This window comes from Talpa occidentalis, unplaced genomic scaffold (assembly GCF_014898055.3).
Source record: "Talpa occidentalis isolate TD23 unplaced genomic scaffold, MPIMG_talOcc4v2.1, whole genome shotgun sequence".
Taxonomy (NCBI): domain Eukaryota; kingdom Metazoa; phylum Chordata; class Mammalia; order Eulipotyphla; family Talpidae; genus Talpa; species Talpa occidentalis.
Genome location: NW_026555331.1, coordinates 66,471,412 through 66,495,993, shown reverse-complemented (window position 1 = coordinate 66,495,993; position 24,582 = coordinate 66,471,412). Strand labels below are relative to the sequence as shown.

Genomic DNA, 24,582 nt, shown 5'->3' with positions numbered 1-24,582 from the left:
TTCTAGTCAAGAAATTTAAAATAACTCCTGAAATACTTGCAATAAAAAGACATCTGAGATTAGAATTGAGCTTTCTGGAGTTGAGCTATTAGATCTGAACTATTTGGAATTAAACAACAATGCTACATATCAAACAAGACTCATAGAGTATGATCAAAGCAGTAATTACATCAAAATATAAAGCCCTACATAGCATTAATTAGAAAATAGTGATGATCAAAAGTAAATGAATTAAGAATTTAATGAAGCAAAAGAGGTTAGAAAAAAAGCTAATAAAGTAGATTTTTCATAAGTTTTTATTGAGCTAATAATGGTTTACATCCATACTAGAAGTATAGGATACCCCTCTAGGCATTACCAAAGTCATTTTCAAGAAAGTAGATAATTTTTTTAAGTACAAATGAGAGCAAAAATTAATGAAATTTACAATTAACAAAAAGTAAAAATGATCCAGGAAGACTAAAGTCAGTTCTTTGGAAAACTGAACACAAATTAAACTTTAGAAAATCTGACTAAGATAGGGTAGTTTTATGGGTTCGTTTTATTATTTTTTAAAGATTTATTTATTTATGCATACAAGAGCTAGGATGTAGGCCAGAGGTGCAGGGGTGGGGGGGTGGTGAGAGGATTGACTAGAGACAGAGTGGGAAGCAAAACAGGCAGATCTACTGAAACACACTGCTGAGGGGAGCTGCAGGTGAATCAGGAGAGGTCTGCTATGACATATAGGTCACCTCTCTGGCTGGGGATTAACTCATGCTGCAGTGGCTGGTAGAGAGTTTCATAGTGCTGAGACTTAACCCCTTGCACCACCAGGAAGGCTCTATGGGTTCATTTTAAAATCAGGGGTTCCAGTGTTCCAATACAGAAAACTGATGGAAATCTGTCCAGCTTAATTTTAAAAGAGAGTAGAATAAGAAGACTAAATTGGGGCCTCCTTGGTGGTGCAAGGGGTTAAGATGCAACCTGTGAAGCTGTTCACAGCCTCTGAAACATGAGTTTGATCCTCCAGCTGCCCAGGGAGCAACCCAGGTGGTGCAGCAGACCTCTCCTGACTCAGGCACAGCTCCCCTCAGCAGTGTACTTTGGTCAATCTGCCTATTCTGTTTCCTGCTCTGTCTCTGGTGATTCCTCTCACCCACCCACCCACACCTCTGGCCTGTACCCCAGTTCTTGTATGCATAAATAAATAAATCTTAAAAAAAAAAAGACTTTGGGCCTCCCCTGGTGGTGCAGCGGTTGAGCACTGGACTATGAAGCTGCCCGCAGCCTCTGCAGTGCTGGTTCGATCCCTGGCCACCAGCGAGTGTCCCACATGGTGCGCAGACCTCTCCTGCCTTGCCCGCTGCTCCTCTCAGCAGTGTGTTTCATCAGTCTGCCTGTTCTGTTCCCTGCTCTGGCTCTGGTGAATTCTCTCACCCTCCTGCACTTCTGACTGTACCCAGTACTTGTATAAATAAATAAATAAACCTTTAAAAAAAAAAAAAGACTAAATTGAACAAGGAAGGCCAAAAAAAAAATCTCATTCTTAATCAATCTCATGAAGTGAATTATAGCTGGTTTTTTCTTAACAACACAAAGTAAATGGGGCAAACCCAGAAGAAGGGGATGACCCCAGTGGTGGATCCTCCCCCATATGCTTAAGAACATAGGACATGATCCGAAAGCGTACACATGGAGAGTAACGCTAAAGGTTTATTCACAAAGGGAGTGGGGAAAAGAGAGAATGAAGAGAAAAAGAGGGAAGAAAAATTGTTGGCCAGCATGTGGCAGTCTGTCCTATCCCACAAAGGATCCACTGAGCAGACACTTGGTTCCAAACTGAAGCTGCATGTAGCAAAATGGTGGCTGCCCAAGACATGAGTTCAAGAGGGAGCCACCCTACTTTAACAGACATATGAGGGCAAGTAAGAGCCTGCATCACACAGGAGAAGGCCAGAGAGGTGCCTAGGCTGGAGGGCAAGTAGTTAGGCTTTGCATCCAATGATATTATGATGCCAGAAAATGCCTGTCCCTCTGCCAAGCAGAACTGAAGCCTGGAGCTGTAAGAGGACGTCATCCATTGTCATGCAATAGGAAGTCAGTAGGAAAGAGAGAAACCGCTGCCAGTGCTCCCTTTTAACATTTGTTTCACCACTCAGTCCTGCCCCTTGGTTCCAGTAGCCCCTGTTCAGAATGTTCAGTCCACTGAACAAAAGCTTCCTGCTGTCCACCAGCACTGATGGGGTTCCAGCTTGATGTATTGGCAGTGAAGGTCTCTGGACCCCACAGTAGCAATGCATTTGTGGCTCAGCCAGGCGAGGGTACATCTATGAGCCAGAACAGGAATCCCCAGAGTATGGTGGCACCAGCAAGGGGCACTATCCCAGTTCTATGGGTGAGGAGATACAGAAAGATAGCTGACTTCTCCCAGGTCAAATTGCTAATCAATGCCAGAGCTGGGATTTAAAGCAATTTCACTAAGTCCTCAATTATAATAGATATGGTTAATCTTGAATTTTTTCTGCCAATCTGATAAGTAAAAAGTGGAACCTGATTTTAATTTGCATCTCTTTTCCTTCCATGATTTTCTGACGTGTAAATCTTGATCTTTATTCCTGAATCACATTTAATATATATGGCATTTTCCTTTTGTTATTTCTTCTTTTATTAGCTAATAAACTTTTATAAAGAAGAACTTCATATCTAAGACAGGGAGCTCTGCTCCGGACCTCACCAAATCTGTGTGGAACTGAGAAAGGGCCAACCCCACAGTCAGTGGTGAGCTGAAATCCCTCACAAGCCAGGCCCCACTCGGGCTGCTGGTTGGAGCCCAGACAGAGATCCAGCTGCCTCTGGGTAAGACTGAGAGCACAGGGAAGTGCCTCCAGATGTGCCATATTTAAGACAAGGATCTCTGCCTTTAGACCTCACCAAAGCTGTGTGGAACTGAGAAAGGGCTGACCTCACAGTAAGAGATGAGGATGAGCTGAAATCATGCAAAAACCAATTTTTGCACTGGCTGCCAGTTAGAACTGAGAGGGGGATCCAGCCACCACCAGCACAGTCTGAGGGAGCAGGGAAGTGCCTCCCAGATGAGCCATCCTTAAGACTGGGAGCTTTGAGTCTGGACCTCACCAAAACTGTGTGGAACTGAGAAAGGGCTATCCCCACAATCAATGGTGAGCCAAAAAGCATGCACAAGCCAGGCCCCATGTCTGGCCTTGAGTCGTTTGGCCTTGAGAAAGAACCCAGAAGGGTATCCAGGGATTAGGTTCCCAAGGGTGATCCAGCCACCACAAGGGCAGTCTGAGGGACCTCAAGACCTCCCTCTGATATTAAATAAATACAGAGGGGGTGGATTTCCAGGGACAGTGCCCATCAACATATCCTTAGTACCACGCCCTACTGGAATTCTGGCATAACAGTATTGGACTTGATTGGGCCACCAGTCTCTGACATCCCAGAAGGAGCACACCAAAGAGATGCCAACCAATACCAACAACACAGTGTCCCAACAAATAGGACAAATTAGAAGACAAGCAGCAGGGAGAATAAAAACTACAAACAACCAAGCAAGTCCTAAGGGAAAAGACACACCACAAAAAAGAAAATCACCTACCAGAAAGCAATAACAGTGACTTGGAAGAACTTCTGAGCCTTCCAAATAGAGAATTTAAAATTGCCATGATTGAAAAACTAAAAGAAGTCATAAAGGTAAACAATGATAAGGGATCAGAAGAATGAAATTAAGTCCCTAAAGAGGGAAGTGAAAGAAATGCAGGAGATCAAAGGATTAATGGAAGAGCTAAAGAACTTTGGGAAAAGCAGTGAAAGCAGAATAGATGAAATGGAAGAATGAATAAATACTCTTGAAGACATAGAAATAAAAAGAACCAAAACAGAAAAGGAAAGAGAAGTACAAAGGAAAAAAAATGAAGAAAGATTTTGGGAACTATTGGACTCCATGAGGAAAGGAAATATAAGAGTTATAGGAATCCCAGAAGGAGAGGAGAGAGACATAGGAACAGAGAAAATATTCAAGGAAATAATCAAAGCGAACTTCCCAAATATGAAGAAGGAGCTGAAAATAGATATACAAGAAGCAGGAAGAACACCAAACTTCCATGATGAAAGGAAAAATACAGCAAGACACGTAATAGTAAAGCTCCCAAGAATCCAAGAGAAGGAAACAATAATGAAGCTGACAAGAGGGAAGAAACAGATAACATACAAAGGAAAACCAATCAGGCTGACATCAGACTTATCTGAAGAAACACTACGGGCAAGGAGAATGGAGGGACATAGTCAACAAACTCCAAGACAACAAATGCCAGCCAAGAATACTTTATCCTGCAAAGCTTTCCTTCCTCTATGAAGAAAGAATAAGGACCTTCCCAGACAAACAGAAACTCCAGAATTTCATTACAACTAAACCCCCACTCCAAAAAGTACTACAAGGAGTCCTAAAGCTGCAACCAACAAAGAGATGAATAAGAATGAAACAAGACAAAAAATAAAACCACAGAAAAGACAAACAAAATGGCAAATACAGTCACTGTCGTATCAATATTAACTCTAAATATGAATGGACTAAACTCTTCAATAAAAAGACACAGAGTTGCAGGCTGGATTAAGAAACAAAACCCAACCTTTTGCTGCCTCCAGGAAACACATATAAATACAAAAAGATAAAAATAGACTGAAAGCAAAAGGATGGGAAACAATCGTACACACAAATGGATAAAATTAAAAAATAAATAAATTTTAAAAAATAAAAATAAAAATAAATAAATAAAAATAAAAAAATAATAAAATGTAACCTTTTATAAAATGTGACCCAAAAAGCTCTGTTAATTTTAAACTCTGGGAAGAAATTTTATTAGTCTAATATACACTTAGATTTAAATCTTCTTGGCTTATTTATAGATATTTGAGGTAATTGTGAAATCACATAAATAATTGGATTTTGATTCGATAATCAGGAAGACACAGAGACTTTTTACAAATTTTGAATTTGTTTTTTTGACAATATGTTGTAAAAAAATTTGAATTTTTTTTGACAATATGTTGTAAAAAAATTCCCAGTGCAATATTTGTTGGAGAATATTATTCTACTCATCATTTGTATAGTTCACTTTTAATGATATTAAATCTAAAAATCATAAAAAAAAGAAAGATTGGAAAGATGATTGAGGGCATTCCAATGTGAAGGTCATGAAGGTTTCAAAGATTAAAATGCAGTCTCACTAGTACTGTAAGAGTAGGTGGAGTCACATTGCTGAAACATTTAAAAGTGATTAACAAAGTGATGTGTGAAAAACAAGTGGTCCAGCTGGCTATAATTTCAGCTGATTTGGAAACCATTCGTAATATAGAATAAATCTCAATAAACCATTAAAAAAAAAAAAGACAGGAGACTTTGCTATGGGACACAGCAAAAGCAGTAATAAGAGGAAAATATACATCTATACAGGAGGCTTATATCAAGAAACAAAAAAGAATTCAAAGAAATAACCTAATCTCGCAACAAAAGAACTAGAAAAAGAACAATAAAAAAAACCTAAAACCAGTAGACTAAAGGAAATAATAAAAATCAAAACAGAAGTAAATGAAATTGAAATTAAAAAACAATCCAAAAGATCAATGAAACCAAAAGTTGGTTCTTCAAAAAAATACATAAAAGAGACAAATTCCTAGCCAGGCTCACAAAGGAAAAATGGAAGAAAGCACAAATAATAGGATCACAAATGAAAAAGGAGAAATTACAACAGACACAGAAGAAATCAAAAGAATAATCAGAAACTATTATGAACAGTTATATGCAAACAAGTTCAACAATCTAGAAGAGATGGACAAATTCCTACAACTCTACAATCACCCAAAGCTAGATAAAGAAGAGACAGAATACCTAAACAGACTAATTACAAGCAGTGGAATTGAAATGGTAATCAAAACCCTCCCCAAAAACAAAAGCCCAGGACCAGATGGATTTACAAATGAATTCTACCAAACATTCAGAAACAAACTAGTTCTTATCCTTCACAAACTCTTTCAAAAAATTGAGAAAGAAGGATAATACCAAACATGTTCTATGAAGCCAACATTACACTAATACCAAAAACAAACAAGGACAACACGCAAAAAAGAAAACTACAGGCCAATCTCGCTAATGAACACTGATGCAAAAATCCTCAATAAAATTTTAGCTAACAGAATCCAACAATGTATCCATCAGATAATTGACCATGACCAAGTAGGATTTATTCCTGGGACACAAGGATGGTTCAGCATCTGAAAATCAATCAATGTAATCCAACACATCAACAAAAAGAAATATAAAAACCATATGATAATATCAATAGGTGCTGAGAAAGCTTTTGACTAAGTACAACACCCATTTATGATAAAGGCCCTTGAAACTCTTGGGATACAAGGAACATACCTCAACTTCATATATGCCATATATGACAAGCCTATAGCCAATATCATTCTCAGTGGTGAAAAGTTGAAAGCGTTTCCATTAAGATCTGGAGCAAGACAAGGATGTCCTCTCTTACCACTGCTTTTCAATGTAATACTGGAAGTCCTAGCCAGAGCAATAAGACAAGAGAAAGACATACATGGAATCCAAATAGTGAAGGAAGAAGTCAAACTATCACTATTCACAGATGATATGATAATATACATAGAACCCTAAAAACTCCACAGAAAAACTAATCAAAATAATCAACCAGTTCAGTAAAGTAGCAGGACACAAAATCAACACACAAATATCAGTAGCCTTCCTATACACAAACAATAAATCTGAAGAAGAAGACATCAAGAAAACCATCCCTATTATTAATGAAACAAAAAAAAAATCAAATACGTGGGAATAAAACTAACAAAAGAGGTAAAGGACCCACTATACAAAGAAAACTATAAAACACTGTTAAAAGAAATAGAAGACACAAAGAAATGGAAAGACTTCCCCTGCTCATGGATTGGAAAAATTAACATGATCAAAATGGCTATCCCACCAAAAGCAATTTACAGATTCAATGCTATTCCAATAAAACTTTCAATGACATTCTTCAAAGAAATAGAACAAATATTGATGAAATTCATATGGAGTGCCCCAAAACCCCGAATAACCAAAGCTCTCCTGAAAAAAAGGAATGGTGGTATCACACTCCCAGACTTCAAGCTATACTACAAAACCATAATAAACAAAACTGCATGGTATTGGAACAAGAACAGACATATGGACCAATGGAACCAAATAGAAAATCCAGAAATAAAGCCACATACTTACGGTCAACTAATCTTTGACAAAGGAGCAAAGAATATGCAATGGAGCAAAGAAAGTTTGTTTAATAAATGGTGCTGGGAAAACTGTGTTGCTACAAGCAAAAGAATGAAGCTTAATTACTACTTCACACCATGCACAAAAACCAATTCAAAATGGATTAAAGAAGTAGACATAAGACCTGAAACCATAAAATATATAGAAGGTAATACAGGCAAAACACTACATGACATACACTTCAGTAATATCTTTAAAGACACATCACCCAAAGCAGTGATAGTGAAGGCAAAGATAAACAGCTGGGACTACATCAAATTAAAGAGCTTCTGCACAGCAAAAGACACAATAACAAAAACAAAGAGAAACCCCACCGACTGGAAGAACATTTTTGCACACAACACTAATGATAAAAGACTGATCACAAAAATCTACAAAGAGCTGATGAGGCTCAGCAAAAACAAAGAAAATAATCCATTCAAAAAATGGGCAGAAGAGCTAAAAAGAAACTTCTCCAAAGAGGAAATACAAATAGCCAACAGGCATATGAAAAAATGTTTAACATCACTTGTAATCAGAGAAATGCAAATCAAAACTACAATGAGATACCATCTCACACCAGTGAGAATGACACATATTAAAAAAACTAGCAACAACAAATGTTGCCATGGATGTGGAGAAAAAGGAACTCTCCTCCACTGTTGGTGGGAGTGCAAACTGGTCCAACCATTATGGAGAGCTGTGTGGAGATTTCTTGACCTACTAAAGATAGAGCTTCCATATGATCCAGCAATTCCACTCTTAGGTATTTACCCAAAGGACACAGAAACAGTAATTCCAAAGAGCACCTGCACCCCTATGTTTATAGCAGCACTATTTACAATAGCTAAGCCATGGAAGCAACCCAAATGCCCAAAAATAGATGACTGAATCAAAAAGATGTGGTACATATACACAATGGAATATTACTCAGCAATCAAAAAAGATAAACACATGCAATTTGCAGCAACATGGATGGAGCTGGAAGGGATCATGCTCAGCGAAATAAGCCAGAAAGAAAAAGAAAAATACTGAATGGTCTCACTCATAGCAGGAATTTAGAAAACCTAAATAAGGGACCAGGAAAAAGACTAATTATAATAAAGTAAAAATCAAAATCAACAAGCAACTATACACCAGAGACACACTACGGGGGGGTGGCGGGGGCTGGGGAGAAGGGAGTAGGATCAAAACAAGGGGGATGGGAGTTGTATGGGGACTATAACCAAGATGAAAATGCATACATTGTGCAAAAATGAAAAATGATGTAAAAAATACATAAAATAAAAAATTTAAATAATAAAGGAAGAAAGAAGACATCAACTATTAGGTTACCCTGAACTAATATTTGTATATGAAAGGCAGGGTAAAAACTTGTTCCTATGCCCTTATTTACCAGTTTCAAAATCAATTGATTCCTTAACATCTTCTAAAAGTAAGCAGTGGGTGTTTGATGAATTATGAATTCATGGATTTGCACATATCTGACTGTAAGGGCAGGACGGGCCACTGAGCAGGTTATCTATGATTCCCCCAGATGGGTAAAGGAGAGTCCGGAAGCCCTCGATGGCTTTCTCTGGCTTTTATTGAGCCATACATGCATTGCAGCAACCAGGTACATAGCACGCAGGGGTCCCTGGGGGCCAGGAGGCCAGGAGTCCTCCAGGTCCCAGGTAAGTCTTCACTCTGGGCTTCTCTGGCCTCTTTCTCCTGCCTCTTCTGCTTCTTCTGCTTCTGCTTCTCTTGATGACTAGCTCAATACTCCTCCCATGGCCCACAGAAGTCAGTCAGTTAGCAACAATGTAACAACTGCAGGTACCCCATCAGGCAGGGCAAACCTAATGGTGGGAGGGTAGAAAAGCCTGAAAAACCATTTACCCTACACTGACATATAACAATTCATTGCAGTTATGATTCTTATTGACAAACTTCTCACAGTTGACTGGCGCAACCTTGTTTATATTATCCTTTGTGGATCAGAAGTTTAGCAGTTTTATATAACAAATGTGCCAATCTTTTATGGTTGGGGAGTGAGATGGGGAATAGTAAATAACATTATTATTTAAGCATCTAAACCATGATATACTATGCAACTATTAACATGAATAACAGAATTTTACATATGGTCTAAAGATTTCTGAGACATTTTCAAAGTGAAAAATATAAGGCACAGAAACTTACAGATCATCTAATGTCATACACATAATCTTAAAAAAAATAAAAATAAAATAACTCTAAAAATTAGTAAATTTTCACATTGTTTTATCAACTCAACTCCAGATGACAGTGCAGATGATGACCCTGAATAGAAGCATAATAATAGCGTCCCAGGAGCTCCTCATCCCATAGCAGACATTGTTGTGGATTAACTTGTGTCCCTCCTCTCAAAAATATATTGAAGCCTTTTGTGGTCTGAATGTCTGTATCCCTCCCACCAAAAAATTCATGTGTTGAAATATTAACTCCCAAAGATGATGGTATTTGAAGGTGGGGACTTGGGAGGTGCCTAAGTCTGAGTGTGGAGCCCTCAAGAATGGGAGGCTGGCATCCCTAGCCTCTTCTACCCTTTGAGGCCACAGTGAAAAGGTGCTGGCTTTGAACTAGAAACAGGGACCTCACCAGAAAATGACCATGCTGGTGGGCCTCCTCGGTGGCACAGCAGGTTAAACACAGTGCTGTGAAGCTCTCCGCAGCCTCTGCAGTGCGGGTTCGATCCTGGCAGGCCAGGGAGATACCCACATGGTGCGGCAGACCTCTCCTGTCTCGCCTGCTGCTCCCCTCAGCAGTGTATTGCATTCATTCTGCCTGTTCTGTTCCCCGCTCTGTCTCTGGTGAATCCTCTCACCCCCCACACCTCTGGCCTGTACTCCAGTTCTTATATAAATAAATAAATAAAATCTTCATTAAAAAAAAAAGACCATGCTGGTGCCTTAATCTTGGACTTCCAGTCTTCAGAGCTGTGATAAATAAATTTCTGTTCTTTATAAGTCATTCAGTTTGTGGTATTTTATTAGAACAACCTTTGGGTACTAAGATAAAGTCCTAATTCTGGTACTTTTCAATGTGACCTTGTTTAGAATTAGGCCTTTGCAGATGTAATTGAGTTAAGATGAGGTCATGCCAGATTAGGGTGGACCCTAAATCCAATGACTCTCTTATAAAGAGAGAGCGCTTGGGACACAGATGCATAGGTAATGCTGGAGGCAGAGTACAGTTAGGTAGTCACAAATCAAGGAAAGCTAAAGATTGCTTGCAACTGCCAGACACCAAAAGGTGCCAGGAGGGATTCCTCCTAGAAGCTTCACAGGGGTCTTGTGTCTGCCAACACCTCAACTTGGAACTTCTATTCTCAAGAACTGTGAGACAATAAATGTCTGTTGTTTAAAATCACCCAGTTTGGTGGTAATTTCTTGGGACAGCCTAACGAAAATAATATAGACATTAAGGTTTATTCTGATATGGAAATTGGGGCCATCCTGGTTTCTACTAAAAAACTGTGTAGACATAGCTACTTACATCACTAACTGAGCTGTGGTCTTTTGAGCTACTGGATCCTATTGTCTCACTGCTAGGTTCTTTGATAGTAACCCAATTTTAGTCTTAGCCCTTGAATTCACTTTAGTCTGTCCTTCCTATTTTTGTTCTCGCCCATTTTAATTTCTCTTAATGTCCCTGCTCCAGAATAATTGAATAATTTGTGACATTTACTGACTGATGCCTCTCACCCATACTAGATATTCTCAAATCTCTTTTCAAACTTCACTGCTTAAACAAGTTGGACTCAAGACAGTACAAATAAACAACTAGTTTTTCCTGCCACCACCACCACCCTTACGCAATATATTAGATCTTCCTTATTTTCCAACTGAATCTGTTTGGGGAAGATTCCATAGCTATGCAGGTCAATATCAGTATTTTAAAAATCTTATTGAATAAATGGACTCAGTCCTGTCTAAAAACTTTAGTGTCATCCAATTCAGTTTTTCCTCACCCAGCTCAGCTCTCTCCAGAAATTTCTTGGCAAAGCAGAGAAAGTTACCATCTCTCTGTTTCCTCTTCATCTTCTCTCCATTATTTCCTCAACCACAATGAAGTCCAATGCAGAGGTAGTGTTTGTTATAGGATTTCAAAAACAACTGCTCCCCCAGATAGATCTCCCTACTTCCTTCTGGTCTCTTCAAACTTCCAAAAGTACACCCTTGTGATCTCTGCTTCAGTCCTGCTCTTAGAATCTTTCGAAGAACATTCAAGCCTGGCTATCTTCTGTGTTGTACACTTTCACATGGAAAAACTCATCTATCTGTGAAGCTTGATTGGTTTCCTTTCTGCTAAAATAATCTGTTCCAACCAACCTCCTTCATTCTGTCTTTTCCAGACAATGATGAGGCTCCAGTCTTTATAATCCTCAGCCTGCCATGTTCTCCATGAAACTGTCTTTTTTCATCTGAGGACCAGGATAGGGCTGGCATCTTAGTTTCTAACTCAGCAATATATACCATAGGACTACATCCCCTAACATCTGCTCTGCAGAGCCTCCCTGGTAGCCTAGGGGTTAAGTCTCAGCACTATCACTGCTATAGACTGAGTTGGATCCCTGGCCAGGGAGCTAACCCACATATGGCGCAGCAGACCTCTGCTCTCTCGCCCCTTGCTCCACTTAGCAGTATTTTGGTAAATCCACCTGTTCTGCTCCCCACTTTATCTCTAGTGAATCCTCTCACTCCACCCCACCCCCACATCTTGCCTATACCCCAATTCTTCGACATGAAAGAAATAATTAAAATTAAATACACACACACACACACACACACACACACACTGCCCCAGTATTTATCTAGAGGGAAAGGAGAAGAAACGTCACTGACCTCTCTTTCAAACTTTGTTCAGTGGAATCTCTTTTTCTCTAAAAATAATCTCAAGAGTATATGAGCTATTCTTGGTATTTTTGTTGTGATTTATCAGTTCATTTTCTTTGTTTATATATCCACATTTTCACGAAACCATCCAGTATTTTTCTTTCACTTGCTGACTCCACATAGCATAACCACCTCAAATTCCATCCATCTTGTCATATAATACAAGTTATCTTTTCTAATAGCTGAGTAGTATTCTGTTGAGTATACATATCACTTAGGTTGTTTCCATGTCTTAGCTATTTGGAATAGTGCTGCAATGAACATAGGGGTGCACATATCTTTTTGATTTAGTGTTTTTATACTTCAGATAAATTCCAAAAAGTGGAATTCCTGGATTGTATGGTATTTCTATTTTTAGTTGTTTAAGGAATCGCCATACCTTTTGAAATGTTCCTTTTCTATCCCCCCAAAATAAGTTATTATGTTTTTAAAAAGGCTTTAGGGGCTCTCTCTGAAGCCTATAGGACTTGATTTTTTTAATCCATTCAGTCTATGAAATTTAGTCCATTTACATTTAAAGTAATTATTGATAGATAGGGAGTTGTTTTGTTAGTTGTTTTCTCATTTTGTAATCCCTTTCTTTCCTTTTTCCTCTCCTGCTGTCTTACTTTGTGATTTGATGATTTTCTGTACTGGTCATTTTGATTCCTTTCTCTGGCTGTAGGCTTTTGTTTTGTGGTTATCATGAGGCTTACATAAAACACCTTATATTTATAGCAGTCTAAACTGATAGAACTTAACTTCAAATGCATATAAAAGCTCCCTTCCCCCATATTTTATGTTTTTGATATCACAATTTGTGCATTTTTAGATGTATATCCACTAGCAAATTATTATAATTATGGTAATTTTAAATACTTTTCTTTTTGTCTTCATAGTAGTATTCTAAATTATTTGCTTAGCACCATTATATTAGAGTTGTCTGGATTTAATGACCTATATACTTTATCAGTGAGTTTTAGACTTTATGTTTTCCTGTTGAAATTAGTGTCGGTTCATTTCAGTTTGAAAGCTCCCTTTAACATTTTTTATAAAGCTGGCCTAGAGATGATAAAATCCTCTGACTTTTCTTTTTTTTTTTTTTTTTTGGTCTGGAAATCTTATTTCTCCAATTCTGAAGGAAAACTTTTCAGGATAGGGTATTCTTGCTTGGCAAAGGATTCTTTTGTTTAGCACTTTGAATCCAGTAATTTTTGTGTGCTATGTTACAATACAATTTTGTAGATGTTGTTTTATGCAACTGTCTTTTAAATCAGTTAAAAGAAATAAAACAGCTTTTTTTTTTTTTTTCAGAAAAAGGAAATAAAACAAATATTTTATCATTACCTACATAATTAACTTTATGGGAACTTGTGTTTGTGTGTGAGAGACAGAGAGAAAATGAATTACTATGTGTTGTCATTCAACTTGAATGCTAAACTTCCTTTAGCATTCCTAGTAAGGCAATCTGCTTGCAACAAACTGTTTGTATTTGGAAATTTATTTATTTTGCCTTCACCCTTTTAAAGATAGCTTTGCTGGATATGTGATTCTTTGTTGACAGTTTTTATCTTTTTAGCACTTTAAGCATGTTGTCCTGCTGCTTCCTGGCCTCTGCTGTTTGTGAGGAGAAGTCAGCTATTAATCATACTGTGATTTATTTGTTCTTAATGAGTCATTTTTCTCTTCCTACTTTAAGATTTTATTTTCGGCTTTCAACATTTGACTATATGATATGTCTGAGTGTAGATCTCTGAATTTATCCTACTTGAAGTTGGTTGTTATGTAAATTAATGCTTTCATCAAATTTGGGTAGTTTAGCCATTATGTCCTCAAATACTTTTTCTGTCTCTATGCAAAAAAGTATTAGTATAGCAAGCCTCAGATTGCTATCCTTGGGATCTAAGTCCTGCTAGAATACTGGCCCTTGTTTGGTGACTATGCAATTGACTCTCACAAGTGTTTTCAACCAGCAGTTAATTGATAACAGTGGTTCACTCTTCCTTAAGTGTTTGTACAAACAGTGCTGTGTGATGAATAGCTGCTTTCCTTCTGGAAGTCTAGTTTTGATATATGCCAGTCAGAAGATGCCTACATGACCCAGCTCTTTAACAAAAATCTGGATGTTGATTCTCTACTGGGCCTCCTAGGCAGGATAACATCACACACACATTGGTGCATTTTGTTTTCTGGGGAGGTTTGTACTCTGATTTTTCATGAGAGGGAGAAAGTTGAAGGAAGCCTACACACAGATTTCCCTAGTCCCGTCTTATGTCTTTTTTCCTTGCAGTTTGTTATATGTGAACTGACGCCTCTGTACTTGTTGCTGCTAGTATCATAGAGATACTAGCTCTCTTTTAAATGTTTAAATCTCCAGAGTTTTTAAGAATTCCCTTGAACTTGAACCCTTCCAATCCGAATAAAGTTAGTCCCCTGTGGAATTCTTTGTCCTGAAGACCTGCTCTTGCCTTAGGAAGAAACTTAGCACCTCTACATCAGAGGCAGGGGCAGAAACAGCAGCTTGCCCCTCCCCATATTTATACCCCAATTCTAAAAAAGCAAGCATGGGTATTTGTTTTCTCAGCTTATTTCTTCCTGAGTGGAATCTTTTCCTTACCAGAAGCAACAACTTCCATCCTACAAATGAAGACTATGTAGGAGTAGGGAGACCATGCTTACCCAGAATAGAAGTTCTGCAACACAGAACTTGGAAACAATGTGGGTTTCCTTTAACCCTCCTGTGAATAAAACCAGAGCTCTGCATTGGAAATAGGAAGCAAAAACATCCCACCTTCTTGGCTATACCAGAGAACAGCTCCAAGGATGCAGAGTTGGGGTGGGAAGGTTAGGAGTTCTTCATGGATCAAATGTCAGACTCTTACTGACACATAGTAGATTTTCCAAAATAAATGTTTGTCCACTAGCTACCTGAATTTCAGTATGTTTGCTCCATTTCTTTGAAAAATGCTATCCAATGGGAAAGTTCAATAATTCTTTCTTAGCCTTGTATTTCTTAGTGTATTTTAGAATTTTGGTTTGCATATTCATTTTGAAGGAATTGTTCATTTCTCTTTTTTGGTTTGAATATTTTTCTGTCTTCATTATTTTTTAACTAGTGAAGTGTTTCAACTGCATGAAACAATGAAATATTCTCCACTGGACTTCTGAGCATCTTTTGAAAGCCAGACTTTATGATGACAAGAGCTCTAGAATTTGAATTCAAACACTTTTGTCTTTAATATCTCTGTAATATTCTCATAAACGTCTGGATATTACTGTCTTGAAAGTGATAGGTGGAATGGATGAAAAAACACAGAAGGCAGAAATAAAAAAATATATAAATCAGAGTTCAGATAGGGTAATGGTGAAGCCCATGGCAAGGTTCACAGTAGGAAAAGAAAATGAACCATAAGCAAAATTCTATGCATGATCGCAAAATAAGTAAATTAATACTAAATAAGTTGTTTAAGGTTAATGTCTAAAGCAGGTAACAGAGTTAGTACTAAGGAGATCTTGTTATCGGAAGCAATCATGAGCTATCCAACAGTGTTCCATAAAGACAAAACACTTCAACAGCCATATTTGTTAAAGTAAAAGCAACCCAAAGACTATAAATAGATTTGGAATGAGTTGCCTTTAAGGGAATCTGGCTTATCCAACTTCCTTATTTGCAGGTTTATCTTTTTTTTTAGCCTTAAACTGTCCCCTGATGGTAGGATCATGTTTCTAGGGGACACTAGAGATGGCTTTATATTTACTGCTTTAAGGTTTTCTTAGTTTTTCTTCATGAATATCTTGTCTGATTCTAACCCTTATGGAACAGGGACTCAGGTCTTCAGGATTAAGAGATCAGATTCCCCCCCCACACACACACACAATAAAATACATAGAAGAGAACATAGGCAAAACACTTCACATTATAAGCTTCTATGATATTTTTCTGGATTTGTCACCAACAGTAAGGAAAACAAAAGAATATAAATAATTGGGACTACATCAAACTAAAAAACTGCTATACAGCAAAAGAAACTGTAGCTAAGATATATAGACACTCAACTGAATGTGAAAAAATATTTGTACAGGGCCTCCCCAGGTGGCGCAGCAGTTGAGCGCTGGGCTGTGAGGCTGCCCACAGCTCTGCAGCGCCGGTTCATTCCCCAGCCGCCAGCAAGGGTCCCACAAAAAAAAAAAAAAAAATTATACACCACACAAATGCAGATTTCAAAGATATATAAAGAGGGCCTCACTGGTAGCGCAAGGGGTTAAGACGCAACCTATGAAGCTATCCACAGCCACTGAAGCACGTGTTCAATCCTGTCTGGGGAGCTACCCACATGGCACAGCAGACCTCTCCTGACTCACTCGCTGCTCCCCTCAACAGTATTTCAGTCAATCTGCCTGTTTTGTTCCCCACTCTGTCTATAGTGAATCTTCTCACCACCATCTGCCCCCAGCACTTCTGCCCTGCACCCCAGTTCTTCTATGCATAAATAAATAAATCTTTTTTTAAAAAAACACAAAGATGTACAAAGAACTCATACTCCTGAATATAAAGGAAACAAACAATCCAATAACAAACAACCTGATCAATAACTAAGGAGAAGAACAAAATGGGAAATTCTCAAGAGAATACATGTTACAGAGGAGGTTGAGGGGCACCCCAGAACCCCCAAATCTGCCTTTGCTAAGTAGGTTCTGCCATCTACCACATCAAGACAAAACATACTCTAGTGCATAAGACTTTTTTTTTTTTTTTTTTGTGGGACCCTCGCCGGTGGCTGGGGATAGAACTGGCGCTGCAGAGGCTGTGGGCAAGCCTCGCAACCCAACGCTCAACCACTGCACCACCAGGGGAGGCTCTAGGCATAAGATTTTAATGGAAAGGAACTTTTAATACAATTAGTGTGCAACAAAGACAAGACAAGAAAGAATAAAGTTTCCAAATCAAGTACCCAAAGTTACCCATCCCATCATGGGTAAATGCTCAGACTAATGGGGTTGGCCCAAAGCAGGGCCACTGAGGCCCAAAAGCCTGCCACAAATATAAAGCACATGCTGGTGGGTACCCATGGAAAAGAGTCAGAAACCGCAGACATGTCAGGGAGGAAAAGAGCAAAATCAAGATAAAAGCTGCTATTGTTAACTTCCCCGGGTCTCTCACCCACATCTGTTTCAACAAGTCCAGGACCAAAATGCAAGTGCAAGTTTCTTCACAGGTCTCTCTGCTCCATGTGCCTCCTCCAGGTCTTCTTCTTGCTCCCCACCTTTCTTCCTTTTTTCTCCAGGCTCCTCTCCACCTTTTTCTCCTCCTCTCTGCTCAGCGCCACCCTCCCTTGGGTGGGGCAGGGAACCTGGAACTTCCCCTTTCCCTGGGGACCACTCCTTTACACATACAGATGACCAATAGGCCCATAAAAAATGTTCATCATCACTTATCGTTAGGGAAAAGCAAGTCAAAACCACAATGAGATTCTTCCTCGTGCCTGTCAGAATGGCCCATATCAGAAAAACCAAAAACAATAAGTGCTGGCAAGGATGTGGGGAATAAAGAGCCTTTTTTACACTGTTGGTGGGAGTGTAAACAGGTCTAGCCAAGATGGAAAACAGTAATGGTTCTTTTCAAAGGATTAAAATCAATCTACCATAGGACCCCACAACTCCACTTCTAAGAATCTACCTAAAGAACCCAAATACACTAATTCACAGGGAAACCTGCACTCCCATGTTCACCACAGGATTGTTTACAACTGCCAAACTATGAAAACAACCAAAATAGACAACTGGATGAAGAAGATATGGTATATATATATGCAATAGGCTACTACTCAGAAACCAAAAAATGATAAACTCATGCCATTTACAATAACATGGATGGAGCTGGAGGAGTGTATACTAAGCAAAATAAGTCAGAAAGAAAAAGACAAATATACTGGACTATATGGTTTATATGTGGAAGACAGAGAAACAAGTGGTCAGACAGAGACAAATTCAAAAACCAAACCTTGAAAACAGACTATTGACCTGAGATAGTCAGAGCGTAAAGGGAAGGGGTGGTGGTTGGTGGTGGTAAGCACAAGGTAGAGAGGGAGCACAATGGACTGTGGTGGTTGACTATGGATAAGGGGACCATTTGTGGTGGGAACCTAGGGTAACAGTACCAGAGAGTACAGGGAGAGGATCCTGTGCTTCCAAAATACAAACAACAATGTAAAATCAATGTTACCTCCCCCCCAAAAAATTCTGCACAATACTTAATGTTCATCATATTCCCAATGTCTGTTTCAAGAATGGTTATTTTCATTGTGTGATGAAGGACAGAAATGGACTTGAGTGGTGAACTTTATGTAACATACTCATACTGATCTGTAAAATATTCAGAAATAAAGCTATCAAAACTATTCGAGGCTTGTTTGAAAAAAACTAACTATTGATAAGATTTATTATTTATTATTATTTATTTTTAATTGAGGTAATATTTGGATACCTTAATCAGGTATTACCACCTAGTGCACCCACCATCAACACACCCATATTGCTCAAAGCATCTTTGATGCTTCTGATGACTGGTCCTCTTACCCCTCAGTGTAAGATTGAAGTAAAACCATTGTCTTTGTGCATCTCCATTGAAATATCACAAGTGCTGTGAGAAAGTGATCCTCAGACAAGCCCAGAGCTTCTCCTCCAGGCAACATAAAAGGAATCTGTCTCTGATAAAATGTGGCTGTGAGTTGAGAAAATATCTCTGCCTCTACCCTTAGACCAATTAAGCCATCTGGCTCAGAAGTCCTGGTTGCTCAAGCGGGCCCTGTGCATTCATGTGAACTCTTTGTTTGATTGTGGATGATGGGACAACAAAATCTTTTCACAGTTCTCTCTTGCTGTCCTGGAAATTACATCCTAGTATAATTTAAAGAAAAAGGATTTAGACAAGGAGTCATCATGTGCTAAAATAGATATCATTTCTCACATTTCCAAAAATTCAATGTGGTCCTGACTAAAATCCTCAAGTATAATGGTATTTTATACCTGACAAGCCGGTTCCAAAATTCAACTGGGAGAAAAATACAAACAAGAGCAATCTCCAATAATTCTTTTTTAATTAATGAATTGAATTTGACCTATTCAATATAAAAACATGTAATTATTAAGCATTTAAATAAATGAATTATTAAATTAAACAATGTCCAAATAGTATGTAGCAATAATTGTAGGACGAGATCAATCTAATTTTGGAATAGAATATCAAATCCATAATTTAACTTCAAAGTTTTATTTAAGATTCTTTAATATGGCCTTGACTTTTTTTTTGTTTTGTTTTACTCCACCATGTCAATCATTATATCAAAAATTAAAATGAACTCAACAATGTCTTACTTTTTACACCACTTTCGTGCTTTTTCTCCTTCGACCATTCCTGTTATCCTCTGAAAAAGTGGCAAAATTGAAGGATGTAGGCCTTGTTCCTGATGCCTTAATTTCCACTGAGATATAACAGGATGGCTATACTATAGAAGGCAGGGAAGGTCTGGGCCATTCACAGTCCTGCCTCACTTTGTAGGAATGTTGTGCACAGGACTGGGTTCTAAGGGCTTGGCAGTTTTCAGAGTTGGTTAACTTCTTCAAGGATTCATAGCTGGTGAAGACTGGAGTCGGCCAATTATATGGGGTAAGTTTCCTAATTCATAACCACTTCGAAAAGAGTGGCCTTCCAGAATTCCATCCTCTCTTCTGATGGTTCCTCATTCTGCTATGTTAGTGTGCCTCACCTTTTGACTTGCCTTCCTTCCATGTCTGTGACTGGCCTCGTAGGCAATCATAAATCAGCTGTCACCTATAAGTGTTGATTCATCCCAGAGGGAAATGTCCCTCTTGTGGCCCTTTCTGCGATGTATTCAATAAATGTGATGTCAGTGTTTGTCTCCTTTACTAAACTATGAGAAATTTTAGGGTGGGAGCCCTCCCCCCCATTCGTCATTTTATCCTTAGAATTTATCACAGTGCTTGGTAGAGACTAGATATTAAATTAAATGTTTCATAAGTTAATGGAGTCTAAGATTCCAACTTTTATCAGAATTCACAGAAATGACCTGGATATAGTCAAACTGCATCTTCTCAATGATAAAGCAACAGAATATCTGGGCCTCTGAGGCAGTAACTGCACCCCGCCCTGATCCTCCTTTTACTTTCACTGTTGTTGCAGCCAATGGGATCAGAACACATGGAGATGCAGAAGCCCCAGATGTCTGCAGCTCAGGAGACATCAGGCTCCACACCCGGGCAGCAAGGAGTAGGGAACCGAGGATCCAATGCATGCTGCTTCTGCTGGTGTTGCTGCTGTAGCTGCTCTTGGTAAGATTTGGTTTGGAGTTTCTTTACTAATGTGCTAATGTATGTTAAATTACTAAAAAACAATCTAAGTCAAATGATGGTCAAATATTAATATCAGGGCAGAAGCAATGCCTCGATATTTACAAAGGAGTAAACTCAATATAATCTAGATGGTAATAAAGTGTTTGTGGAGGACTGAGAATTTAAGATGGGTCTTAAAGATAAAGGCTATCAAGTGGAGAGAGTCTGGGTCTTACCTTGTGCTTCTGCTTTATTAATTTTGTTTTTTAACAAAGGAAATATAAAAATACATTCTTAACAGAGAGAAAAATCTGAAAATACAGACTAACATGTAGGTAGAGGAATATATACAATCATTGCTTAGAAAAAGAAAAAAAAACTGATATTAGAACTAATCAAGACCATGAACAAAGAAACATTAAAATTGAGGGGATGGTGTGAGTTAGAGATTGAAACTGAAATGTCTCTAGGAAAGTTAGATGTGCTGTTGCTTGATTGAACTAGCGTTAATTTCCAAGATGTTGAAATCTGGTCTCTGGGACCCAGCAAGGAGACTGCAAAGACTGATGGAATCATGATACTACAAGGTCTATCCAATGGAGACAGAGCCTAGATATCAGTTGGGAATTTGGGGGAGCTAAGAAGTCTGGCACTCAAGGCAAGATTCAACCCTAGGTGGGAATCTAGAAGACTTGGCAGGAAACTGAGGAGAGGGATGTATTGGTACAGCCTAAACACAATGGGATCTAGGACCTACCTAGACAGTAAGGATACCTACCAATAGCAAAGAAACCACTTTCCAGTCCCCTCCTCCACTTTTTTATTTTGTTAATCTTGCTCAATGAGATGATTAGAGAAGATTTTCTGAGCGATGTGGAAGGATGCCCCTATGTGAGTGAGAGTCATAGGTGATATTTATCCTGTCCACATTCCCTTTTCTGCTGCCTTGGGAGACACACAAGGCTGAAAATGTGGCCTAAACCACATGGGACTAATGGTATAAGGGTAGCAAGTGGCAACAGGCCCCCGAGCAGGTCTTCCTATTTGTACCAACTTGGGTGAATAAAATATAAATATATAATTAGACATCATCATCATAGCCAATACTTATGTGGTATTATCTGTGTATATAAAAGACAATAGAATATGTCTTCAAAGTACCAAAGAAAAATGAATGAACACTTAGTCAAACTATAATTCAATAGCATGGTTAAAATAAGACATTTTCTTTTTTTTTTTAAGATTTTTTTTTTTTATACAAGAGCTGGGGTACAGGCCAGAGGCGCAGGAGGGTGAGAGGATTCACCAGAGACAGAGTGGGGAGCAGAACAGGCAGACGACCGAAATACACTGCTTAGGGGAGCAGCAGGCGCAACAGAAGAGGTCTGCTGCGCCATGCGGGATCCTCCTCAGCTGGCTGGGATCGAACCCTCACTGCAGAGGCTGCAGACAGCTCCACAGTGCGGTGCTCAACCCACTGCAACACTGGGGAGGCCCAAAATAAGACATTTTCAGACATACAACAGTCAAGAGAATTAACTGCCTTCAGACTCTCCCTATGAAACTAAGAAAAACTTTATTCAGGGGCAAAAAAGTGAACCCAGAAGGCATTATGGGAAATAAATAACAATAATGAATGATAATAGATAGAAGAAGGCTCAAAAATAGCTAGAAAACACTATATTTACTTTTGTGTTAAAAAGTGTATCTCTAAAGTCTTTAACAAAAAATCCCATGTTAATGATAGACAAATCAAATAACTTCAGACTTTCTTTGAAAAAAATTATAAGAACATTTTATTTTAAAATTAATGGTATTCAGGATGAGTCTGGAAATACAATGAATAATTTCCATATCAGCAGAACACAATAAAAGAAATTCAGAAAACTTTACAAGTATATGCCAAGATGTCATCAGCAAAAGAGAAAATGAACTAGTCTCTAAATACCAGGATATTTGGTATTAGAGTGAAAAACTTATTCAAGTTTCCTGGGACTTTCTTTGACTTTCACATTGGCTCATTAACCCTACCTGGTATCCAAATCCACAAAAATAGATTTCCCACATGTAAAAATCAATTCCTAAATATAAGATCAGTTTCAAATGACCAAAAGAAAAGAAAGCAAATGAAATGAAACATAAAGTATAATCCACTTGTGTGTCTACAAACAAGGATCTAAATATAATACCTCATCCTAGGAAAACATCTCACATATATGAAAAAGGAAACATGTATGAGAGAATACAATGCAATATTCATCTGATTGAGAAATATGGAAAATGTTCCTGAAGTTCATGAACAGGAGACTGGATAAATACATTGTGATACAGTTATGCAATGCAATACCATACAACATTTGAACATGTACTGAGGGTGGGAGGAGAAAAGTGTAAAACAATGCATATAATACCTATCATTTGAAAATGTGTTTGTGTAGTTGTGTGTGTACACAGATAAACATACATACCTACATACATGCATATATGAGAAGAGAGAGAAACCTATGAATAGTAATAATAAATAAAAAATTAAGAATGGTGATTATCTCTGGAGTAGAGAGAGAAGAAAATAGGATGGGGGAAAAGTACACAGAAAACCTCAGTTATTTTAGTATAAAATTTCCTTGATTTTTTTCCCATTCTCAATATGAACTCAAATGTTAAACATACTTTTGAGATTTATCCGTGTTAATACTTAGACACTTTTAAAGAAAGGTAAATAGTAATATGTATTCTAAACAATTGTATTACCTTTCTAAAAATTCTGCCTCAGGTTCTTATGACCAGATGTCATAAAGTTTCTTGGTCTTTTAAAAATAAATTGGTTTTCTTTCTAGAATATTGAAGAATTTTTTCCTCTTTATAACTCATAAGTTTACCAAAATATATCTAACCATGGGTCTTTGTTTTCTTTCACTAAAAAGTTATATAACATGCTGACCAAGCATTTTAGTTTATATTAAGATTTTCTTGTTGGACCATAATGATAACAGTAAATTCAGGTTAAAATTTTGATACAAAATATATTCTTCTCTTTTTAAAGAACACATTATCTCTTTAAGAAATATCTCTACTTTAAAAAAAAAGGAGACTTGGGAAAAATATCAAGGCTTAAATGAATTTGGCATAATTTAGTTTGCAATATAACTTCCAGTTCTCTCAGGAATTGTGTCAGAGTCATCCTTTTTTTTTCTCTTTGCTTTCATACCCACTGTGTAGGAATGTATTATTGCTTACAAAAGAAGCCTAGGAAGTCAGGCAGTGTTAATGCTCCTGCAGAGAGGCCTCTCACATTTGTTTTTGATTTTGTTTGTGTTTCTATTTTAAGAAAACAGTATTTACTGAAACTTTTTAGCCTTGGCATCATGGAAGTACAAAGTCAAAAGACTTCCTGCATTTCTAATGACTTTGCATTTAAAGAAAAATAGAGCTACACACACAGAGAGAAAATTACTGGAGATTCATAAAGCAGATGTACTCAAAATAAAATGAAAGAGTTTTATAAAATGAAGTAAAAGATCTTAAGGAAAGATAATAAAAGGAGTAGAAAAGACAATATTGTGGCAATAGTAAGAGAAAGCATACTCAAATGAACAATAAGATCATAATTTTGATATTAATGGGAAGCTGATAGCATTCCTGCTAAAACCAAGAACAAGGCAAGGATGCCCACTACTATTTAACCTTGTATTTTAGGTATCAAATAATACAATTAAACATGAGAAGACAATTTCAGGGCAAGAATTAGAAAAGAGGTAAAATCTTCTTTGCTGGCAGATTTTATGAGCATTTACTTGGAAGCCCCAAGAAAACTTTTGCTAAAATTGGTAAAGACAAAAAAATTCAGTGACGAGACAGGATAAAATTAGCATAAAAATAATAGCCTTCAGTATGCAAATAACTCTTACAATTAACAAATAAAGGACAAACCATTTTTAAAATGGGCAAAGTATCAGAATATACATGTCTACAAAGAAAATATACAAATAACTAATAATTACATGAAAAGATGCTCAACATCATTAGCAAAAT

General features: G+C 37.8%; 1 protein-coding gene across 1 annotated transcript in view; it reads left to right on the top strand.

The window, feature by feature from the left end:
* RGS20 (regulator of G protein signaling 20) overlaps positions 1-24,582 on the top strand; it is an 82,967-nt gene that overhangs the window by 36,683 nt on the left and 21,702 nt on the right. Inside the window, exon 2 of the mRNA XM_054692265.1 lies at positions 20,402-20,550. Within this exon, the coding sequence (XP_054548240.1) occupies positions 20,402-20,550 (149 nt within the window). The remainder of the gene's footprint in view (positions 1-20,401; positions 20,551-24,582) is intronic.